The sequence below is a fragment of the Dromaius novaehollandiae genome, chromosome 1 (genome assembly GCF_036370855.1).
Source record: "Dromaius novaehollandiae isolate bDroNov1 chromosome 1, bDroNov1.hap1, whole genome shotgun sequence".
NCBI classification, from domain to species: Eukaryota; Metazoa; Chordata; class Aves; order Casuariiformes; family Dromaiidae; genus Dromaius; species Dromaius novaehollandiae.
The window spans coordinates 61,178,344-61,200,253 of record NC_088098.1 but is presented as its reverse complement, the minus strand read 5'-3'; the positions used below and the strand labels follow the sequence as shown (position 1 = coordinate 61,200,253).

The window sequence follows — 21,910 nt, the reverse complement described above, 5'->3', positions numbered from 1 at the left end:
AGATGAGCTATGCATTACTGTGGGAAACATTCAGGACAGAGCAGGGAAGTCTCTCCCCAGCTTCCACATCACCCTGTGAGCCTGTCCCAGTCACACCTTTCCACTGTTAAATTTTTGCGACCAAAGTATTGTTGTGACCAAATTCACACAGAAAATCTTTGACAGAGGCAGGAATTCAACATAAATCTTCAGCCCAAATTCAGTATCTTATTCCCAAGGCCTTCTATCCATTCCTCCCCTAAGCTACACTTCCTTCAGATAAAAAATTAGGTCTCCAGGGACAGTAGTGTTTTTTGTGTCACTTTCTTCTGCAAGCAGAATCCTCTTCCCACCAAGATTTTTTCTACTTTCAGCTGAAAATGGAATGACTGAAAATATTTGGATGATTTTCTAAATAGTTATTATCACAAATAATTATAATAATTATCTAAATTATCTACAGAGAAAAGGTTTTTTTGGTGCATTACTGCACTGTACATCTCTGATTCGACAGAGAAACAAACACATAATCTTAAATGTACTATATTATTTCAGGAGAAATAGTTCCTTTCCTGGTCAACTGCTGAATCATAAACAGTGGGCAAGAGTCATCACGGTTTCCTCTTTTCTTCTCTTCCTCCTAGCCACCCCCTTCCTTCAAAGACATGGAACATTAAGATGCTATTTCATAAATACGCTATATGTGCTAAAATACTCAACTGGAGAGAAACAGGACATGCTGTTTCAACCACCTGAGAAGTTTAGTGATCCTAGTCATAAAAATGTAACATTGGAAACAAGAGCTCTCTAGATACTAGAATATTATCAGAAACATCAGTACTAAGAGGTCCTTTCTAAGGGGCAGAGATTTTACACTCTTAGCTAAGCCCAGTCACAGGTAATACAGTTACAACTGTAAAATATATAGATAGCATTAATTCAGTGACCGAAATCTTTGCTATCTTACAATATGGTTGTTGTTAGACACCATATTAACATCTCCCTAATTTTCACTACCTATTCAATACAGCTGTGGCTCTGAATATTCACTGTGTGAATATTCACTTCTTGTGCTGTCAGACTGGCAATGGACACCATGCGATATCATTCTCATCACCCAATTAACTCATTCACTCACACAGCTCATGAGCTCCTCAGAGCTCTATTCAATGCAGCTGAGCAAAACACTTCCACCATCAATACCTCTGCAGTTTTCACATATACTGTATAATAATCCATATTATTATATGAATTGCACAATTATTCTTGTTTAGACAAATTCAGCATATTCAGAAACAACAAAACTCAAGCACACAAGTGCGTCTCTGTAAAAAGCTAACAATATGGTGATGAATGTTGCTGAAAGCAAACGTTAGTATTAATAGAAATGGATTCTAAATACTGTATAATACAATTTGCCCAATTGTAAGCAGAGGAAGAAAAGCTCTCCAGACAAAACATAGACAATTTATACAAAATTTGGAAATTGTTGCGCTACAATTCAACTTTAAACATTTAAATAACTTTCTTATACCTATTATTCTTCAAAGTAGTGCATTACAAGTAAATTAAAATACAGATGAATAAATTCCATTACTTCCTAAAGAACCTAATTAAGAACCTTATGCCTCAAACACACCAATCCACACAATTACACCCTAAAGGTTATATGCCTTATGGGACAATAAATATAGATTCAGGTGAACTGAAACATTCTGTTCAGTCATGTTCATTAGCCAAAATGGTTTCATTTAAACACAAACCTAAATGTCAATCCTTTCAAGTTGGGAGCATGGATAGGATATTTTGTCATACTGAATTTTTTTGTGATAGACTTTTGATTAGCATGGACCAGAAGTGAAAGTTGGGGGCATTACTTAATAACAATCCAAATGAGCCCAGTAGAAAAGCCATGCATAATATTCAGCTGGAACAAACTCTGAAGGATTCTACAGAGATGTTATCAGGTCCCCTCAGAATTACTCTAATCCTCTCACATCAAAAATTACATAATTTCAGTAATAGAGATTATTTTATTTTTTTTTAGCTTGCACAATGGCTGAAAAGTGCGAATTTGACAGAAATTTTCTGTCAAACAAATAGCATTTGACTTTCCACAAGGACAAAGAAGTCAACATAGGTATTGATCAATGAAAACAACATGTTTCCGGCAATTCTTAAAATTTTCAAACAGTCATAACACAACTAGTGTGTGTATATATGCATATATATTTTTAAGTCTACTCTTCTGTGAGAAGATATCCATCCCCTGATACACCAGGATACACATTAGAATGAGAACCACAGGAGCAGGTCTTAGAAAGTCAGTATCATGCTGGACAAACTGCTTATCAGGTGAAGTCATTTTTAATCTCCACTGCTGGGAACTGCTTACTGAACAAAGGCACACATTTGTTTTCCTCCTAAGCCTGAACTATAGCATTCCTGGGATTCTAGAAACATGACCTAAAAAACAAACACTGAGCTTTCACTGGAAAAAAATTGAAGGGCTATTATTATTATTATTTTAATGTATGTCTCCTTTTACTCCATCACTTGTGGTTCGAACCCACAGAAGCAAAGCTGCAAGTACCTATTCTGAGACCACCAGCAGAACCTGATCCGGCTCCGTTGCCTGGGAGAACACACACAGCTTTTGATGAAGCTGCGACTTCATTACTCCCCTGCAGACCATGCAGCAGCGGGTGAGAGGGTGCCAGCCAGCTCACTTGGAGCATAGCTGCTTGCTCCTGTAAACAGCTCCTCCTCAGCTAAATGCTCCTGCCTCCAGGCACCCAGGAAAGAGAAAACAGGCAGAGCAGGCTTGGGGCCAGATTTTGGCAGCCCTGTTCAGCAACTGAATAACACTTCTATGCCACCAGGTTGATTCAAATGGAAAAAGAAACCTTTTAATTATATACACCCTAGTTCCCATTCCAATTATTTATAAAACCTGTGAACCATTTCTTATTCTTTGCGCCTGCATAGAGAAAGGAAATAACAATAATAATAAAAGCAGCCCAACAATTCAACAGAATCCAATGAAATTTCTGATGGATTTTCCAAGATACAGCTCACATCAAGCTACACACGTACATGTTTTGATACGATTCATTAAACAGAAATTCTCTCTTGCCCCCCCTCCCTTGAAAAATTAAACTTTAGAAAACACCATGCTCCTCTGGGGCACGTTTGCTGTGACAGATTAATGAATTACCTATCTCCTGGAGAAGAAATAAACATGCAAAACTAATTAAATGTTCCAGTGTTTAGAACAATTGGAAAAAGGAAAACAGCAACCAGAGAAGAAAAAGAAATTAACCTTACTTTGGAGATCTCGCTGGCAGAGCTTGGAATTGATGTATTAAAAATAAGTGCATTTTTGACAGCTTTTATCTATTTAGAACATAAGACCTGCGACAACAGAACAGAACCATCTAGCTAGTGTCCAGCCTCTTCTGACGGACAAATTTGCTTCAGAAAAGTCTGCTATTTTAAAGCAAAGCTCTTGCTACGCTCTTTACCTAATTAATACCCCAAAAACATAAGCTCCACCACATAAATATGTTTTTCTTCCATTTGATGAGCATATCCCAAATCAGCCAGGTTACCCCAACTGCAAACCCTGCACTTTCTTGTATCACACTTGCTTCAGCAAGTGCTTGAGTGTTTTGTTAAATAAAGACTAGACCCACCCACATATACATGCGCCTAAGGGCCAGGTAGAATCCTGGTCTTCGTTTCTCTTTCTCCTTCATCATGGTAGCTACACTTCTCTCATGTTCTCCGCTTCCAGACACTGTGGATTCTCCCATGGCATCTCCCATGGATCCTGCTAAACAGGAGCCTGCGTACTAAACAGGGAAAACCAAAAAACACAAATGAGGCTCTCAATTCCCTATAATCCATTTAAGGGAGAGGAAATAAAAAAAACGCATCTTTCATCCTTAATTATGCGCTTGGAGAATAGCTCACTCTCTGTAACGCTTTCTCCCTTATGTCTCTTCTCCTACTGTTCTTTGTTAGACTTTCCTCCTATAGACAACGTACGTATTCAGCCCAACCCACAAAGCTGAGTTTATTTGGCATTTGAACTTTGAAAAGCAGACATGATTTCCTTTACCCCGGTGCTATCAACACAGACGCTGTGTGCATACCCTGCTGCAATCATTATTCAGTCAACTCTATTAAAGAGTATTCACTATTTACTAATAAGGCAATACTTGTGTTTTCATTTATGCAGATTTTCTAATAAAAATCACAGGATGCCCACAGTGCTTACGCCACTTGTAAAAGGACTGTAGGAGCTATGCAAGTCAATTATGTTTTATTTTTAAAATTTTTTTTTTTTTTTTAGAACTCCTTTGCATCAACCACACAACTCAAATATATTACCATGTATGCCTCTTTCTTATCTCAACTAAACATCCAGCTGGCAAATGCAAGTCTTCACCTTTCTTTTAAGAGCCTCCATTAAAAATACAACAGTTCTATTTACCTCTGCATCCTGTATAAACATCTCAAACAAACCACACTACAATTCTATTATCTCTGCAACAAAAACCATATGTGCCTAATAATTTTGGCTACCCAAATTCCCATGCATAGACTGCTCCAGGAAACTTGAAATTTATCTAACACAGGCTGTATACACACACACACACACGCACACAATCTGTCAATCACTAAGACTCCACAGTATCTGTCCTCTGTTCAGTAGTGACTGGAACACAGACTTTTTATACATTTTTCAACAAAAAAGGAATATTTGAACCTCAAAGCCATCACAACCCAATCAAATTTCCCTAATACCTCATGGGTTCTTATTTTAATTTGCCAGACATTAATTGGCAGCCACAGTGCAGCAGCATGCTCAATCTATTTTTTTAAAACAGATTTCAAGACACAGGATATCTTTGACTTACAAATTCGTTTGGGGCTCAGGAGTCTTTCTCTCTCTGCTTTATCCTGACAGCTGATATCAAATGGGACATTCAAACTGTAACAAAACTTGGAGGTCATTTTCCAAGGGATATCCCTTAACCTGGGAACAACCCTTCTTCTCCTACACCTCAAGCTTGATTAATGTTTTGTGTAAGCAATAAGGCATAACTCAGGCTTTTTCTAGATGCTTTCTTAGGATACTGCATCAGTGCAAGAGACATACATTATTTGTATTTCTGTTCTTCGGCAGATTACAACAAATATGATCTAAGGCACGCTGATTGGAAATTTTCCCTTGCTTGCAGAACAACAATGAAAGTTGCAGCTTTCTGAAATTTATGCCTTTTAAAATTATTCTCTGAATATTTTTCCCAAGTAATTCTTCTTTTGTTGATCATTTACATGGCATCTATTGCAAATGTTCAGTCTTTAAAGCAGAGGAGTGTTGGCTGGTTTTCTTTTAGCACAGACCATTTTTCTTCTTCTATGACTGCACAGGAATTGTGCTTGGAATCAAGTTTCTGCTCTGAATACCTGGATGTACAGCTTTGAAATTTGCCATTTTCCAACACTTATTTTGAATAGAGAGTCCTAATGGTTTGGACATAATATTGCCATAGCATTAGCAAAGTAAGATGACAAAAGGGTTGTCAACACAATGCAAAACAAGTTTCTTATTTGACTGAATATTCATAAAGCATTTCTGAAGCCAAACTGTACTGCCTGCCAAACTGTACTGCCTGCGCTGACATATTACATTACACTGTGTTTTTTTTCCATTGTGAACCCACACAGGTTTTGACAATATGGCATGTTTCCATAAAGGGGATGACTAAGTATATAAACAGCATAAAATGGGTACAAGTATTTTTAAGTGCCAGTTCACCAAATTTTAAAAATATATTAGGTTCTTGAATAATTTAGCTACAATCTAGCAAGTTACTGCATTGGAGCTGCTGACAATCAAAATATTAACATGGGTGTGGGTTTTCCATCTTCAGGGCAGCTACAGCCAATATCATGCCATTCCTTTGGGGCACTAATTTGCTATTTGGACAAGTTATATGTGAAGATGCTTTTTGGATGAGTTGATTCACAGTAAGTTTTTGTTTAAAACCAAAGGACAAAAGTCCTAGTTATGCATCTTATCAGCTCAGGGAAGAACAATGTTGTAGCCCTCAACTGAGTTATTTCCAGGGAGAGTGCCTGGCACTCAGCCCTTCCTGTCACCATGGATTTGTTTGATGATCTGGACTCCTGGCTGAACCTGGTCACCATCACTGACCTGCCCCAGCTCACCTTGCTCAGGTACTGTGGGACTGAGCCCTTGCTGGTGAGGCCATGGCTCTGTGCCTGCTGGGCTGTCACCTCCGTTCCCAGTTCCCCTTCCTTCAGGGAGCAATTGACTCTTGCTGCTTTGACACTTTCACTCTCCGCAAGGAGCAAAGAACACGGCTCCTTCCACTATCAGGTCAACACTGCTGTAAGCATTAGTTTGGGAGAAGAAATTTATCTAGGAGATGCATCTTCCCACAGCACATGTTACTACTAAAGCTCTCCTCTGCCAACTGAAAGGCAGAAATGAACCCACAGAGCCAAAAAATACATGAGAAAGGAGTTGTTTCTCTGAGTTTGACCTATTTGTCATTGGATCGGCTCATCTGGGAAGAAAGTGTTCTCACTGCCCTCTCTACTGGTTGAATGACGCATAGGGTAACAGTGACACATTATGGAACTTTGAAAAGAAGAAAAAAGCCAGATACTCACACCGTGAAGGAATCGGGGGGAGCTGAGACTCTCCTCAGGTCAGCAGAGTGCACTTTATGGATACTAAGGCAGCAGGAAATGAGTAGCCAGGAGAGAGACAGAACAAAGTGTGGACAGGCAAGGAGGAAGGTAGGGGAGAGACAGAGAAAGAAAGAGTGGAAGAGAAAGAAAGAGAAAGACATACAACATTTAAACAGAAACAAAAGGAATGTGTCACAAATTGAATGAAGAAACATGCAGAGCTTCAAGATCACACCAGGAAGCCCAGAGCAACAGAAACCATGCAAATGGAGGAACTCAATGCTACATGACACATAGGGGCTAAAGACACGAGCGAGGAAGACTTGTGACAAGTTGGGCACACATCTGTACAAGGAAGATGAAGAGCCCCAGGATGTGTGTCCCACAGGCACTTAAAAATCTCAAGGCAGCAGACTTTGGAAGCAGGTCCAGAAATGCCAACAGAAACCAAAACCAAGATCTGAGTGGATGGACTGTGTCTACACATTGGCCAACTTCAGTTAACATTTAAGGGGAAAAAAAAATACTCTTACTGGAGATTTGTATCCACAGTGACAATTTGGTCTCTCCATTCTTCCTTCATGTACCTTAGAGAAACATGCATTTCATATAGTGGCTCCCAGGGCAGACTCCTTTAGTGTTTAAATTCAAATGGTCCCTCTATTTCTTTCAAGTGTATAGAGTATGTTTACTTACAAGTTCTTCCCTCTTCTTCTTTCCCTTCCATCATGCAGAACACTCTTCCTCAAACCAAACTAAAAGCCAGTGAAAGCACAATGCCATCTTTTGGCATTCAGAAAATGATCATTTACTGAAACTTACTAAGCAGCACACTGAACTATGGCTTCTAGGCAGAAAATGACTCTTGGGAAACTAAGCCACAGCGTGTCATCTTATATCACACACACTTTGCTTATCACTCACATAAGACCATATTCTTGGCTTGATCACAGAAAACCAAGCTATATATTATCTTTTTCACATATTCCCATGATCAACAATGGAGATTCAGGAATCAGGACTCAGCTGGCAAGTCTTCTAAGGGATGGAGAATAAGAACATAATTCAGTCTTGTAGCAAAACTGAGTCTGCTGATCTGACTGTAGCAAAAACTTGCTGTTGCTGGTACATTTAGCAAACATGATGGGGAAGACAAATAGAAAAGATATATGAGAAGAAAAGAAACTTACCATTTTTCCACAACTCTACCATCTGCCTTGTTTCAATCCACAACCAAGTGTAAACAGTATCACCTCATACTGCATATTCCTTGCACCTAAGAAGTTGTTTCTGATTTGAAACACTTCACTGGGGCATTAGTTATTATCATTATAGAGTGATCCATTGTAGGATGAAGAGGAGATTGTCTGCCTTTTATGTTTGGACAGCCTTCATTAGAAACAAACCAGAAGCAGCACTGTAAATACATCCACCACATAATGACTTTCCTCCACTATGCTCCAACTCGAGATTTTAAAATTATCAGAAAAGCATAAAAATCACAAACAGGTCATCTTCACCTGGTTAGGGTATACATATAATCTGGATGTCATAAAAACAGCTTAAATTTCAAAATGAAATACTGAAAAGTGCTGCTGAAATCTTAATGAACAATAAAGAGACAAATATTATTTGTAGCAATTATTCCTTGAATAATTTGAGATAATTAATATACTGGGAAAAATGACTATTATTTTTGTACACAATTCACCAGTGAAGAAAAGATGAAGTAACTGAATACAACCTTAATTGTCAGCAATTTCCCCAGCTCAGACAAAATGCAGTACATGAGATATTTACTTTGTGCCCTAATAACTGAAATGAAGCTGTTCGCATTGCTGCTGCCATCAACAGGAAAGTGGTGCTTCTTCGATTCAAGTAGCCCTACGGAAATACTAGATTTATGTTCTTCAGCCTGATTCCATAGTCAACCTTTTTTTAAAGGCTAAAAATTTTTCCAGTGAAATACTGCCGTTTAATTTTTCCCCACACCTTGAGAAAGGCAAATTATTCAGTAACATAAAGCAGAAAGACTCTTAACATCTAAGACTTTCAACCAGGGAGCTCTGCGCAGAACTACATGAGGTAGTTACTGTGCAATTAGAAAGCAATGGAAGCACAGTAGTGGGAAAATAGGGAGGGAAAATAGGTCAAACAGAAGACTTGATCCCTTTTTCTCATATACAAGTTGTCCTGTCTGGGAGTGGGTACAGGTTTTGAAGGAAAACAGCTGCAATCAGGAAGATGGGCAACTCTCATAGTCAGAAGAGAACAGTGTTTCTAAGGCTGTCCCTCTCTCCAGGGAAGCGTGGAATCTCTGTTGTTCTCACTGTAGCTATATAAAATACGGACTCTTCAAATTAAGATACTACTGTTCTCTGGAAACACAAATGCATCCACAAGGCAGATGAAAAATTAACCCCTGTAAATCCTCTGTCATAAAAAAAAACAGAATAAAGAATAGTGTACAAAAAAAACAGAAACAAAGTGTAAGACCTCTTAAAAATCAAGTCCATCTACTTATGACACTAGATTAGCTAAAATTTCAAATAGAATTCCCACTGCTCTCCTTATTCTCCAGTAACATCAAAGCCAACAGTAAGAACAATTCTGAGTTACTGTGATGTGAGATAATTTTTTAAATCACTTTCCTTGCAAGGCACTCAAGAACAGCTATCTAACAATTGTGGGGATAGCTCCAGAGCTCATTACTAATCTCACACATCTAACATACAGATGATAGCTGTCTTAAGAGAACAATCTATTGTATTCAATCTACAGTAATGATTTCTGGGAGGTTTCAATGGAATGAGGAGATGCACTCCAGATATCAAGTTAAGAAATGTAGATAAACATGCTTATTTGAAATTTTTCTCTCTATTGCAAAATTCGACAAAGCAGTGTCATAGTGAGTGAAATTCCTTCATGATTAAATGCCTTCTAGAGTTTTACCTTTAACATGCCATTTAGGGTTTATCACACCAGGAAATTCAATTGCTATTTCTCATTCCCCTTCAACACCTAAGACATACATACATACACACATATATATACACTATTCCTGTTAAATGAGACTGAGACTGGAGTCCCTGACGGATCATTTATATTTTTCTGTAACAGAGGTCCGTAGACAAATATCTCAGCCAAATCAAAGAATTCAGCCAGCAATGTAGTCTGACACAGCACATTCAAATCCAGCTAAACCACAAAGGATATTCTTTTGACAACTGACATACACTAGGAATCTGTATTTTCCAACCACAGTTTAAATTCAGATCTCAGACTCCAGGCCTACCCATGTTAATTATCAGATCCAAATGCCTGGAATTCTTTCTTTTGTTTGCAATAGCCTGCTGCAGTCTAGAAAGAGATGCCCCAGGGGTTTTTCTCTGCCACATCCTAGTTTTCACAAATGAGTGAGGAGTCGTGGCTGGATGAAATTGGGCATCAGTGCTCACAGGCAATAGTCTGTTATTCTTCACTGTTGAAGAGAGATGGCTGTATCTTACATATTTTTCAGACAAATAAGAATTGCACATTAGGGATATGGGCTTCTACTGAAGCTTAAAGCATTAGCCTCAGAAAGAGAACGCAGAGAGCTAAACTGATTAGGAAGGTGTTGGAAGTAACCAGGGGGGCTTTGATTACATGAACAGACTAACAACCACAGAATGACAAAGCTCTGAAGGGCTAGAGTTAAGGTTTCAAGAGAAGCAGTATTTTCCACTAGATGATACAGCTGGAAAAAACAGACAACCTTTAAGACACCTGAAGAGAAAAAGTCATGCCTGAGACCTTGTCTTTTTTTCTCCAACTATGTGAGTTAGTCTAATGAAAGGTATTAATTACCTCACTACACAAACCTTGCCTTACTTATATCCTGACACTGTAACAGCTATAACAGTGAAAGCTCCCCCACTCCTCCCCAGAAGTGTGAAACCCTTAGCGCATGGCTGTTCAAATGAAATGTGGATTCTCAATAACTTTAGGTTTGTATATCTCTGTATACCCTAAGGGATATCCTGTCTTCAATTGCTTTAAGAATACTTGATGAAAAAACAGCAAAGGCATTTATCACTCACCTTAGCAGCAATGAAGGAATTCTGAGAAGTACAATAATCAGCTCTACAGAATAATCTAAATGATCTTATTGGATGACCATTTTCATAGGTCAAAATTCTAATATTAATGGTTTTTGCTATTAAAATACCTCTGCAGTGCTTACAAATAAGGTTATAAAAGGAAAGCTAGCCCTGTCTAGTCTCCTCTTCAAATGTTCCTGGTTTCCAGTTATTCTAGTTTTTCTGTATTCTTCTTTACATTACTTCAGTGCTACCTCCACTTCATGCCATATATTTTTTTCTTTCTGATCATCTTTCCTTACCCTTCTCCCAGTCTCTGGTTGGGAGACAGACATTCTGGGACAATCCGGACATTCTAATGCTAAACTTCAATACTGCAATCTTCTGCCATTGCCCACAGAAGACTAGTAAAAGCATTATTACTTTTAGCTATGCTGTACTGAATTTTCTCTTTGGGTTTTAATACTGGGGCAGGATTCCCTATAAAGTGCCTTTTCCAGTCATCCAGGCCCTCCTCCATTAACAGTCCCAGGCAGCATTGCACAACAGAGACCACAAGATGTCCTGAGCAACTCTTGATTGTGACAATTTGTTACACGGTCCCGAACGGAGCTAACAATGAGATTAACAAAGTTCAGAAAGCAAATCATAAGAACTTCTTCCAGGGGAAGTGGCATTTATATGCAGATCTGCCATAAGCTCTACTAAGAGGCACACTGCTGAGCCTGCACAGACCTCTCAATGAGTAACTAAAACATTGAACATCTTCCCGAAAGCAAGGCAGAGGGTTACCCAGAAAATTAAAGAATAAAATAAAATCAGGGTTACCCAGAAAATTAAAGAATAAAATAAAATCAGGTAAATATTTACAACTCAGTAGAAAGGATGTTCAGAGGGAGGTGTGAATTTTTATTTTTAAATGCACTGCAAGTCCAGTCCATGCAAAATCGATGACTGAATATGCTGCCCCAAAAGCACCTCCTGGCATTATGACATGCATAAATCCAACTCACTCATTCAGCAAAGGCATGGATGTTCTCCTCTTACTCTTCTGTACCATATTGGCCTGATTCCTTAAGGAGATGCGAATGAGTGAGGGAGCTAATCGACATGGCTCTCCATCCACTTGCATGGGGATAGACTTGTATGTTAAAAGGGTCACCTCGCGGCACTGATGCAACCTTTCTCCATGACCACCCACCTGGAGAGCAGCCTGTAGAACAAGAACAGGAAAGAGAACATAGAGACACTTCAAAACAGATATTTGAGGCACGTAATTCCAAAATGCATAGTTTTGCTGACGCTGTTCATTAAAAAGCATTCCAAATGCAAACAAAGCAGTCCTGCTTTAAGTGGTTTATTCCACCATGTAGAGATTTACACATTTATCAGACTGCACTCTGAAAGCAACATCATTTGCCAAGTTGAAGAATATAGTGCAAAGCACCCACTACTGTTAAATGTGTCCTCGCTAACTTTGTGGAAATAGTAGTCCTCCCTAAGCTAAGCTGGGAGAGTGGGTTTACAGTATGGGTTCATGTGAGTACCAAAGTACGGTACAGCTGACGCTCCGTAGAGTGTCTGCATAAGGCATACTAATGAGGCACAATGATTGTATTCTTATTCAAAATTGAAAAGCAGGACTTAGAGTTTCACATAAAAAACTGATTGGCAACAAGCAGATGAAACAGAACAGATACCTAACTATATGCTTCGTTACTTCATCACAGACTTTGTTACTTCAGTAGGTGTCAAGCTTACTATACACACAAAGAAAAGAGATAAAGACACGCATAAATGCATACCTATGTTCACTCTTAAAGGTTTTAACATTTGTTTGCTGGTGTGTGTGTGTGTGTGTGTGTGTGTGTGTGTGTGTGTGTTTGTATACTAACTGTAATGCTACTAATTATTTGCTTTTTAAAACAAGAGTCCTCAGCGGGTACATCTGGGAGACAGAAAGATGATTTCCCCTTCCTGAAAAAAATACATCCCTTAATATGAATATGATGCATCTAAAATCCTTGTTTGTTATGAGAGGTTAGACAACAAATCAATATCAAGACCAGACAGACTGAAAAGATCAAGCAGAAGAACCTTGTTAAAAGCAATTAAATCCCATGTTCAAGAGTTTATTTGAAAGAAATGAAACAATTAAGAGGGTATAGGCAACAGAGGGAGAGAAAATGGTACTACCCTGTATATTGCTTACATCTTTTCTGAGACACTCACTAAAGCAAGGTTCTCTCTGCAAAACAGCCAAAACAGCAGAAACAGAGCAGTCTGCTTAAGCTGCTTGTCTTTCACCTAGGTCATCAGCCTGCTACTTTACATCTTTTCCTGATTTAGGCTTTTCTTTTTTAACTCACTTTCTCTTCACAAGCATCAGCACCCTGCAAGCTTGTCCACTTATTCTAATATAAGAGGCCACTTTGCAACTCAAGTTAGAGGTAAAATTTCAAGAAGAGGGAGAAACAGGGAAAACCAGATGCCAGAAAAACAAAAAGATGGAGTCTTTTCTAATGAATCTAGCAGATTCTTCAAGTTTTAAACAAACATTTTTGGGCAGAACTAGGAATATCATTATTACCTATCACTGGTCAGATGCAAAAACTCCTTTATCAATATGCTACTAACAGACAGCTGCCTGAACAGAAGTCAAGACGTTAATAGTCCTGCTCTATGTGCTTAATATTATAGATCAACTGATAATATGATCAATAACATTCACAGTCCTTAATTCTTAGAAAGTACTTCTCTTCATCAGTCTCACAGACCTTCTCAGGTGTGGTCAAGCACATCTGGGAGTCATATAGAGCAAGCTATGATTATAGCTAGAAGTTTTAGAGTTGCAATGGTTCCTCAGCATCACAACCAGTGCAGACCCTCAGTTCTGAACCAGGCTTCCTTTAGAGAGAAATGGCAGGTCAAAGCAGCCTACTGTCCCAACTGAAATTGCTGGTAGCTTTTGAGATCACTCTAGCCACTGTGATATTGGTGGCAAACCCAAGAAAGACTCTAGCTCAAAACTAGCTACACATATTTTATTTATTCTGTCAACAATAACCAAAAATTTCTGGGTTTTTTGAAGTATTTTTGCTCCCCAAGGGAAAAAAAATCAACTTTTGAGAATATGAAATGTTGTCATTGAAATCCAATGTATTTCTTGGCATTTTTATAAATGTTTATCTGATTTCCAAGAGAGAACATCAGCACCACCAGTTAAATATAGCCTTTTAGGCTGTCAAGAATGACCCAAATTTATTCACAACTTCAGTACGTAGACATTGCCTTCAAAGATTGTTAAGTTCCAATTCTCTACACTGCAAGCAAGCTGCAGGTCACTTCTACAGCCTGATGATCAATATGGTTACAGTATTTTTCATTTCCTTGAAATTGAGTATGTCCTTTTTGTTCCAAGACAGTTGAAAATATACTCATCTGGGTAGCATGTAACTGTCTGCTAAGTACTGCTTCTCTAAAATTCAGGTGCCAAAGTAGATTTTCCACTCTATTTTGAAATAAACATTTTTATCTGTCAAAAGAGTTCATTTTTAAAAGAAAAATAATCACTAAGGCATATACATTTTTCTGTATTTGTTTCTAATAGCCCATTTTACAGAAAATTTTGAACTTTTATGCCATAGATTGAAATACACAAAAGCTAATAAGAAACAATAACAACATTTGATCAGACTGTTTGCACAGTAAGAACATGCATACATGCTGATTTTTACTGTCATAGTCTTTCCATTTAACTTCAAAACATTTTAAAGAACTCCTAGAAACATACAAATTAGCAACTGTTTGCAAACAAAGTTTTAATCATTAAATAACAAGTCTCTTTTTTAACTATAATTTGTCCTCATTTAAAAACTAACAGCAAAACACATTTTAGCCTTAGCTGAATACATGGCATCATGGTGGTTCTTCAGTAGTGAGGCTAACTTTGCAGTCTATAACACTGCCCACAGAATGCACCAATTTTGGTGTCACCTGCAGGAAGGGTTTCACCTGCAGTATACTCACCAGTGAGGCCATGGTGAACCCAATGACTTCAATGTAGCCATCATCATGGCGCTGAGGTTCAAAGTCTCTGTGATCACCAGGGTTTCCCCAGGGCATTGTGCCAGCACAATACCTACAGAGAGAGGTTTGGAAAACAAGGCTTGAGAAACCACAATCATGATTTGCCCTGATGGACCCTGACTATTAGCCTGACTATTGGCCTGTTCTGCTATCCTCTAGGAGAAACACCCAAATATCTATTCCAGGTTCAGTTCAGGAACTGTTAAAGTTACTATTGGCAAGGACTAGACAAAAGGAAAACCAGGCCTCCAGCTTCCAAGCTGGTTCAGTATCCACCAAGTTTCTCCACCATGATCTTTAGCAGGTTCCTCTGTGAGAGAGTAAAATGGAGAAACAACAGGCAATGGATAACAGAGCAGCAGCACTTTGCTCTCCCCACTTGCTCCGCTTTCTGCAGATCAGCTACTGAGCTACATTTGCACCTGGGGTGCCTTGCTGGAAAGCTGCTTTTCCCCCTCTGCTCAGCAGGCATGGGGCTGCAGCAAGGACTCCAGCCTGCAGAGCTCCATTTCCTCTCTCCCTACTGGCTCAAAAGCTATAAGAGCAAAAAAAAATGCAAAACATAAGACAGCTTGAAGAGGCAGGGGAGAAAGAAAAAGAGGCAATAGATGCAGCTGTTGCATCTTTATCTTTTCTACCCTTAAAGAATGGACATAAAAATGATCTAAGAGTGACAGAGGAGGAGAACTTTGGAGAGTAGAAGCTTGCAGTGAGGGCAACGCAGGACTCAAAAGGTCAAGTGCTTCGGACTGCATGTGGAAGAAAGTGGTAGGTTGTCTAGAGAGCAGGGAAGAGACAACTTTCAAAGACACAGTTATATTTCTATTTGCAACACCTCCTAACATGTTAAGAAGCAGCATTTCTTTCAACAGGCTTGGTGTTTCTTTACTTGAAAAATACTGATCCTTTTCTCCCTCCCACACTCCACTTCTGCTTAAACAAAAGACCGGGCAGCTGCACCTGGTTTACTTCTTTGTTTGCAGGTTAGGTCCACAACTTTGGAAAGTGTATTGTTAATTAATTATTTCTACCATCCCTCTATCATAAGACATTCAATTTCTTAAAGGATATTCTTGCTGTGCCATACACTCCTGTCCCATCCTGTATTGCTAATTAACAGCATCTAGTTCCCAAGAAGGCAGCAGAGTAGCAATAAGTTTTCTGCGTGTCCACCCAATCTAGGACAACTTGCAAGTACCTTTTTTTTTTTTTTTTTTTTTGTCCTCACTGTCTTTTATAACTCCAAACATCTGTCTTCAGCTTACCTGGGTATGTTTAAAAACACTATACACTGGAACTTCAGCTCCTGGATCTTTGGAGTCAGGTCTGTGCCATCACACTACAAAGCCAAAGTGACAGAGCACAGAGAAATTGCTGAATGGGGCCACAGACAAGAGAAGTGTTGCTGCTTTGTAACAGCTTTCCCAAGCCTTTCTTTGGAATCTCTTTCAAGTGTCATGCGCAAAACTGAGGAGTAACAGAGCCATTAAACTCTCACCTCTTTCTCTCCTCATCCGCCCCCGCCCTTGCCCTTCCCACACGCTATGGCACGACTTCCTATACTTACCACAACTTTAACATGTTTGGATAAATCTCTTGAGCTTCTTTGCAGAAAGTCTGAAAAGGCTGCCTGCAAGACACATAAGAAGTGCAGGAACTGTCATCATTGCATTCTCTCTACTCTTTCCTCATTTCTCATCCCACCACAAAGCTTATCACCAAATGCCATCCTGTTGTCAAACTTATTCATTCTTGCTCTCAGCAGCACTGTAGGCTAGATTTCATTAATCAACACACAGTGATCAATACAAGATTCAAATTCCCCAGAGGACAGAGGAAGCAGGATCTATCACCTGCACTGCAACTTCTCAGGTGTGGCATTAAGACATGACACCTCCCCTTTTGAGAAGTAACCAAAGAATGTCCCTGAGTACTCAAGGATGTATGCACAAATTTTTGCTCATATAGATTTCCATGTTTAAGGCACATGGGTACTGTGGAAGTTATCTAAGCCCAAAAAGACATATTATAATCACGCACTACCAAATCAGTGTTCCCTGCTCTTTTTTTTTTTTTTTTTTTTTTTAATAACTTCTCTTTAGAATAAAGTTAGTGTTGACCACTTCCCCCTGGATACAAAACTGTGTAATTTTATTTGCATATGAAAAAGAGCCATGCCAAACAGCTGATCTGACTTCCGCCCACCATGGCCCTAGATCCAAGACTACTCCTCAAGGCCTGAAAGATAAAGACAATTACTGGAGGAATTTCTCTAGGAAACTGAATGTCAAAGTGCTGCCTACATACTGAAATAATCAGAGCATTTTATTGAGAACCTTAACAGCCAGAAGCAGGGGGAGCAAGACATGATCAATATCATGTCCCACGGAGCAGCATTCCTCTCAAATGCTAAGCACTGTGAAACAATAGTGTTTCTGGCACTTTTCAGCGGAGGTGGATGGCATTGCCAGAAAGAGCACATATGCACATTAAATGGCAAAAAGAAAAAAAAATTGTCATGAACCCCTGATGTGAGAAAGTGAGGGGGAAGTGACATGATAAAACATTTAAGCAACTAAACGAACATCATTCTGCAAGACAAATCATAACTCACCCCTGCATAAAACATTTTAAGCAACTAAACGAACATTATTCTGCAAGACAAATGATAACTCACCCCTGCATAAAACATTTTATTTCTAAATCGGCTGTTGAATTTCTCTGGATTTGCTTCTGTAAAAGGAGAAAGGAAAAATATGAACACCCTAATAAACAGTAGATTCCATTGTACCTTTCCACTTCCTGCTAACACTATAGGAGCTACTTAAGGCAGGAAAAGAATTCAATATATTTGGCTTCAGCTAAGATGGTACATACTGTGTATTTTGTGCATGCATTGCTCAGTAAAAATACCAACATGAATATATTTTTGCTGTGCAAGAGTCCAGCATCTCTGCCATTGTCTGTTATCAGATTTTAAACACTGCTCTGAATTCTGATTCCTGCAGAGTGAAAAATAGACGGAAATACAGGCAAAGATATAACACGAGTAGACTCATCATTTAATTTAGCATCTCTCAGATTATTCATCTCATGATCCCTCAGCATGTTTACCAAGATTTCTGTTTCTACCAACATAGAAGAGATCTCTAAGAACTATTACAAATCCATGAAACACTAACCCACACTCTGAAGTAGGACTAAAGTGTTGGTAAATTACAAGATTAAAAAGGACACTAAATTCCAACTTGTTACAAAGAGGATATCTAGAAGGTATTGGGAACAGACATCTCTATGCAAATATTTCCACAACGAACAATAAGTGATTACTCTAAAGCCTATTTAGAGAGCTGTTTAATTTTGATTAGACTCAAAGTTATGGAGAATTTTAATAGTCCAGTAGTAATGCACATCTAATGGTTAATTATTCTCACCGTGAAAATGTATGTTTCTTTTTCCCCCAACTTGAACTTTTCTGGCTTCAACTGCCAACTGCTGAATCTTATTATATGTCTGTCTGTTAGATTAAAGAGCCCTCAACTATCAGATATCTTCTCCCTGAGTAAATACTTACAGACAGTGATTAAATCACCTATAACCTTCTCCCCGATAAGCTAAATGGAGCTCTGTTAATATTCTAGCATAAGGCATGTTTCCGAGAACACAAGTCATTCTCGTGTCTCTCTGGAGGCTGTTTTCTTACTCTCAGGCATCCAGAGATTCCTGGAGCAGTCCTGCTGATACCATATTCATTGGTAGCACCAACTGCCTCTTCTTGCTCAGTCATTCTTTACTAAAAATGTCCAAGTGTTAGGTTAGTCCTTCTGGCCAAAGCATCACGCTGATGTGAACACTTCCAAACTACTTCGTCTGAAATGACCACTTACAGCAATTTCTCTAGTTCTCTTTGGAGTCACACAATCTCACAATACACTCCTCCATTTTGTAAGAGTTACATACTTCACGCTTCTTGTCAGATTGTGCCCAGCTACTGTATGCTCCATCTGTTGTGTCGTGGGTGAGCCGAGACTGCAGTCAGGGCCACCTCTTCTTAAAACGATTAATTTAACTGCATATGTAGTCATCTTTTATCTGCTTACTGAACTGAGAGTTTTTCTGTACAATCTCAAAACCCAAAGCCAAGAAGTGGAAGGCTCCTGAAGGCCCAGTGCCATGCTGCGCTCTGTCTGACCTAGAAGGGCAAGTCAGGCAGCAATGACCATCTCTATGATGGGATGAGTGTGCTGGAGAGGGCAGGGGGGCAAGCTGCCACTGTTGTGTTTATGCCTAATGACTCCAGCTGGAGCCATCCAGGGCACTGGCTTGTACACAGATCTCTCTGCAAATACTGACCTGAACCAAAGGCCAGTTTGGAACTGGCTTAATGGAGAAGGACCTTTTCTGAGGGCAGGGATTCAGCAGCCCTTCAACCTGCAGGATTGCTCCCAACTCTAACATAGCAGATGAGCATGCATAGGGAGCAAAGACTCCTACCACCACGTGGAATAGAGCCTAGAGGTGATTAGAGTGCAGTTCTGGCAATTGCTCCCTCCACCCTCATCCTTCTCAAGCCAACAAGCGAGTAGGAAAGGGAATGTGTTAGTGGGTGGGAGGGGGCAGAAAGGAGGGGAGGAAGGTATCTGTAAATGGACAAACCTTTAGAGCTGAGGGAACAACAGCATGTCAAATAGGGACAAAGTAAATTGTGTCTCCCCTGATTTACCAGGGCAACAGGATGACAAGGGAGGGAACTGTGATTCTGGGAAGAGTCTCTGTCCAGCACTCTTACTGAAGAAGCAGAGCTAAATACACTAGTCTTGGGGCTGACTCTCAAGTCTTTATCTGATTAGTTGCAAGAAAAGTGTAGAGGTTGCCCTGGAAAAGGCCACACACACATACAGGTTCAGCTGAGACATGGCAGTCACTATTTATTCTAAATACAACAACTGAGCAATCTCCATAGCTTGAAATGCACTAATAGGCTCAGAGAGTTCAAATCAATGTAATTTATTTTGCTTTTTTAATACTGTATGTGATTACAATAGCTCCACATAGGCAACTGCACACAACTGCCTGTATTGCAGTTGTCATGAAAGTAGTGTAAGCTTTGCTAAAGTTCATTGACTTCAGCAGAGTTCCTCTGGATTTTTATCAGTTCAAATGAGATCAGAATCTGTCCTACACTGATTAATTCCACACGAAACACAATAAAACTTGCACACCAGCAACACCTCCAAGGCTATAAGCTTTTCTCTCCTAAAACACATGGGGAGCATTTTGTGTATTTTACAATTCAAGTGGGTGAGGAAATGCCAGCACTAATGACTCGTAAGAGCAGACACTTGTGCAATGAAAAGCTCTCCTGACCATACATACCCACTCACAGACACTTGGTTCTGCCAAGTATTTTTTCACTCATGTAAATTTTTAAAACACTGGCATCTCTGGAATAATATTCATTCTTTATAGGGCTCCACAACTTCATTATTAAGTAATGCCTCCATTAAGTGAGAAAGTAGCTGTGCATTTCATTCTATACTGTATATTCACAGTCACATTAGGAATGCATGGTGATATGCATTCATAAAGAAATGCATACAGCTGTCATCATTTAATTTCTGTGCCCTTCTGTGGCCCTTCGTTATTATTCCTAAAGCTTGAAGCAGTCTTAAACATTATAAAATATGCATTGGCTCACTCCATCTTGTATCCTGCTCTTTATTTAGTACATCAGAAGGGCGCCTTTTTTTTTTTTTTTTTTTTTTTTAATGAAATGGCATTGTGACAATATGAAAGTGAAGACAAGCGGGGCTGCCATTCAGAAGAAAAACATGCACGTGGAGCTGAAAAGACCAAATGTGGAGTGTGGACAATTGAACAAGGTTCATTTACACAGGCACGCTTGCCTAAACCATACAAACAGAGTAATTCACATCAGTCCAAAGTCCACCCGTTAGGCCACATTTGGATCTGTATGTTGATGGCTGTTGTGCCACCTCAAGGGGACAAGTAAGATGCAACAACAGCTAGAACACCTGACAGTTTTGTGGACTCTGTTAAAACCTTTCATTTACACAGATACACTCCGAGCCTGTATCAAGTTCAATGATACCAAGCTGTATTCATCTGTAGGTTAGAACGGCTCAATTTGAGAATGTGATTATCCTCCCGCTACCCTCCTCCTTCCACAGCCTCACAGGTTTTCTCCTCTCCCAACCTTCACACTGTTGGGAAAACTTACGTCTGACTTGCATTTGGTTTTCTTTAAGCTCTTACTCTGACAATTCTGTCTCAGAATCAGCTTCCTCTATATCTATATTTAATACATCCTTTAGAAGTTCAAAAACTTCAAAAGCTCCCCTCAGCCCTTTTCTTCCAGTGAATCATCTTTCTCCTTGTACTTTTTTTCATTTTCTAGATCACCAAGATATTCTACATTTATCCAATGTCTTTCAGCAATATTATGCATAAAATTGGACATATTTGCCCAAGTATGACTGCGTAAGTCCCTTGGAAATGCAGGATACAGACTATAAGCTGTGAAGTGATTGTATCCTGGGTTTCTATGTTCCAGAATAATTCCTTCCGAATTATAAGCAACAGGCTATTAAATCCAAATCCATTCCCAATTCATAAAATAATTGCCCATTCCCAAGGCTAAGGAAATAAAAAGCTCCTCTTACCTCTGGATTCATGGAATTCCAGTGTAACATGTGCATCAAATCCAAGACTGAAGTAATTATTGAAGACATTGAGTGGAAGCTGTAATTGGATAACAGAAAGCCATGTGACACACAGGAAATATTCCATGACATACCAGGAATTAACTACTTTAAACCTGGCATCTCATAAAAAGCTAAGAAGAAGAAAATTGAATATATTGGGAAAATATATACACAAAGCCATTGTGCAAGCTAGTAACAGCTTATAAAAGATGATCAAATGCAAAAGCCTAAAGAACATAAATATATCTACAGTGCTTTATGATCATATAAGTATCTCTAAACACAACATCACAGGGTTCTTCA

At 39.1% G+C, this 21,910-nt stretch overlaps 1 protein-coding gene across 2 annotated transcripts in view; it reads right to left on the bottom strand.

Moving 5' to 3' along the window:
• Nucleotides 1–21,910, bottom strand: part of DGKI (diacylglycerol kinase iota) — a 226,149-nt gene that overhangs the window by 82,797 nt on the left and 121,442 nt on the right. For both annotated transcript variants that reach the window (XM_064514311.1, XM_064514314.1), the window contains exons 15-20: nucleotides 21,566–21,644; nucleotides 17,560–17,615; nucleotides 16,450–16,512; nucleotides 16,148–16,221; nucleotides 14,823–14,934; nucleotides 11,807–12,006 (exon numbers count right to left, since the gene is read on the bottom strand). In XM_064514311.1, coding sequence (XP_064370381.1) covers nucleotides 11,807–12,006; nucleotides 14,823–14,934; nucleotides 16,148–16,221; nucleotides 16,450–16,512; nucleotides 17,560–17,615; nucleotides 21,566–21,644 — 584 coding nt within the window. The remainder of the gene's footprint in view (nucleotides 1–11,806; nucleotides 12,007–14,822; nucleotides 14,935–16,147; nucleotides 16,222–16,449; nucleotides 16,513–17,559; nucleotides 17,616–21,565; nucleotides 21,645–21,910) is intronic.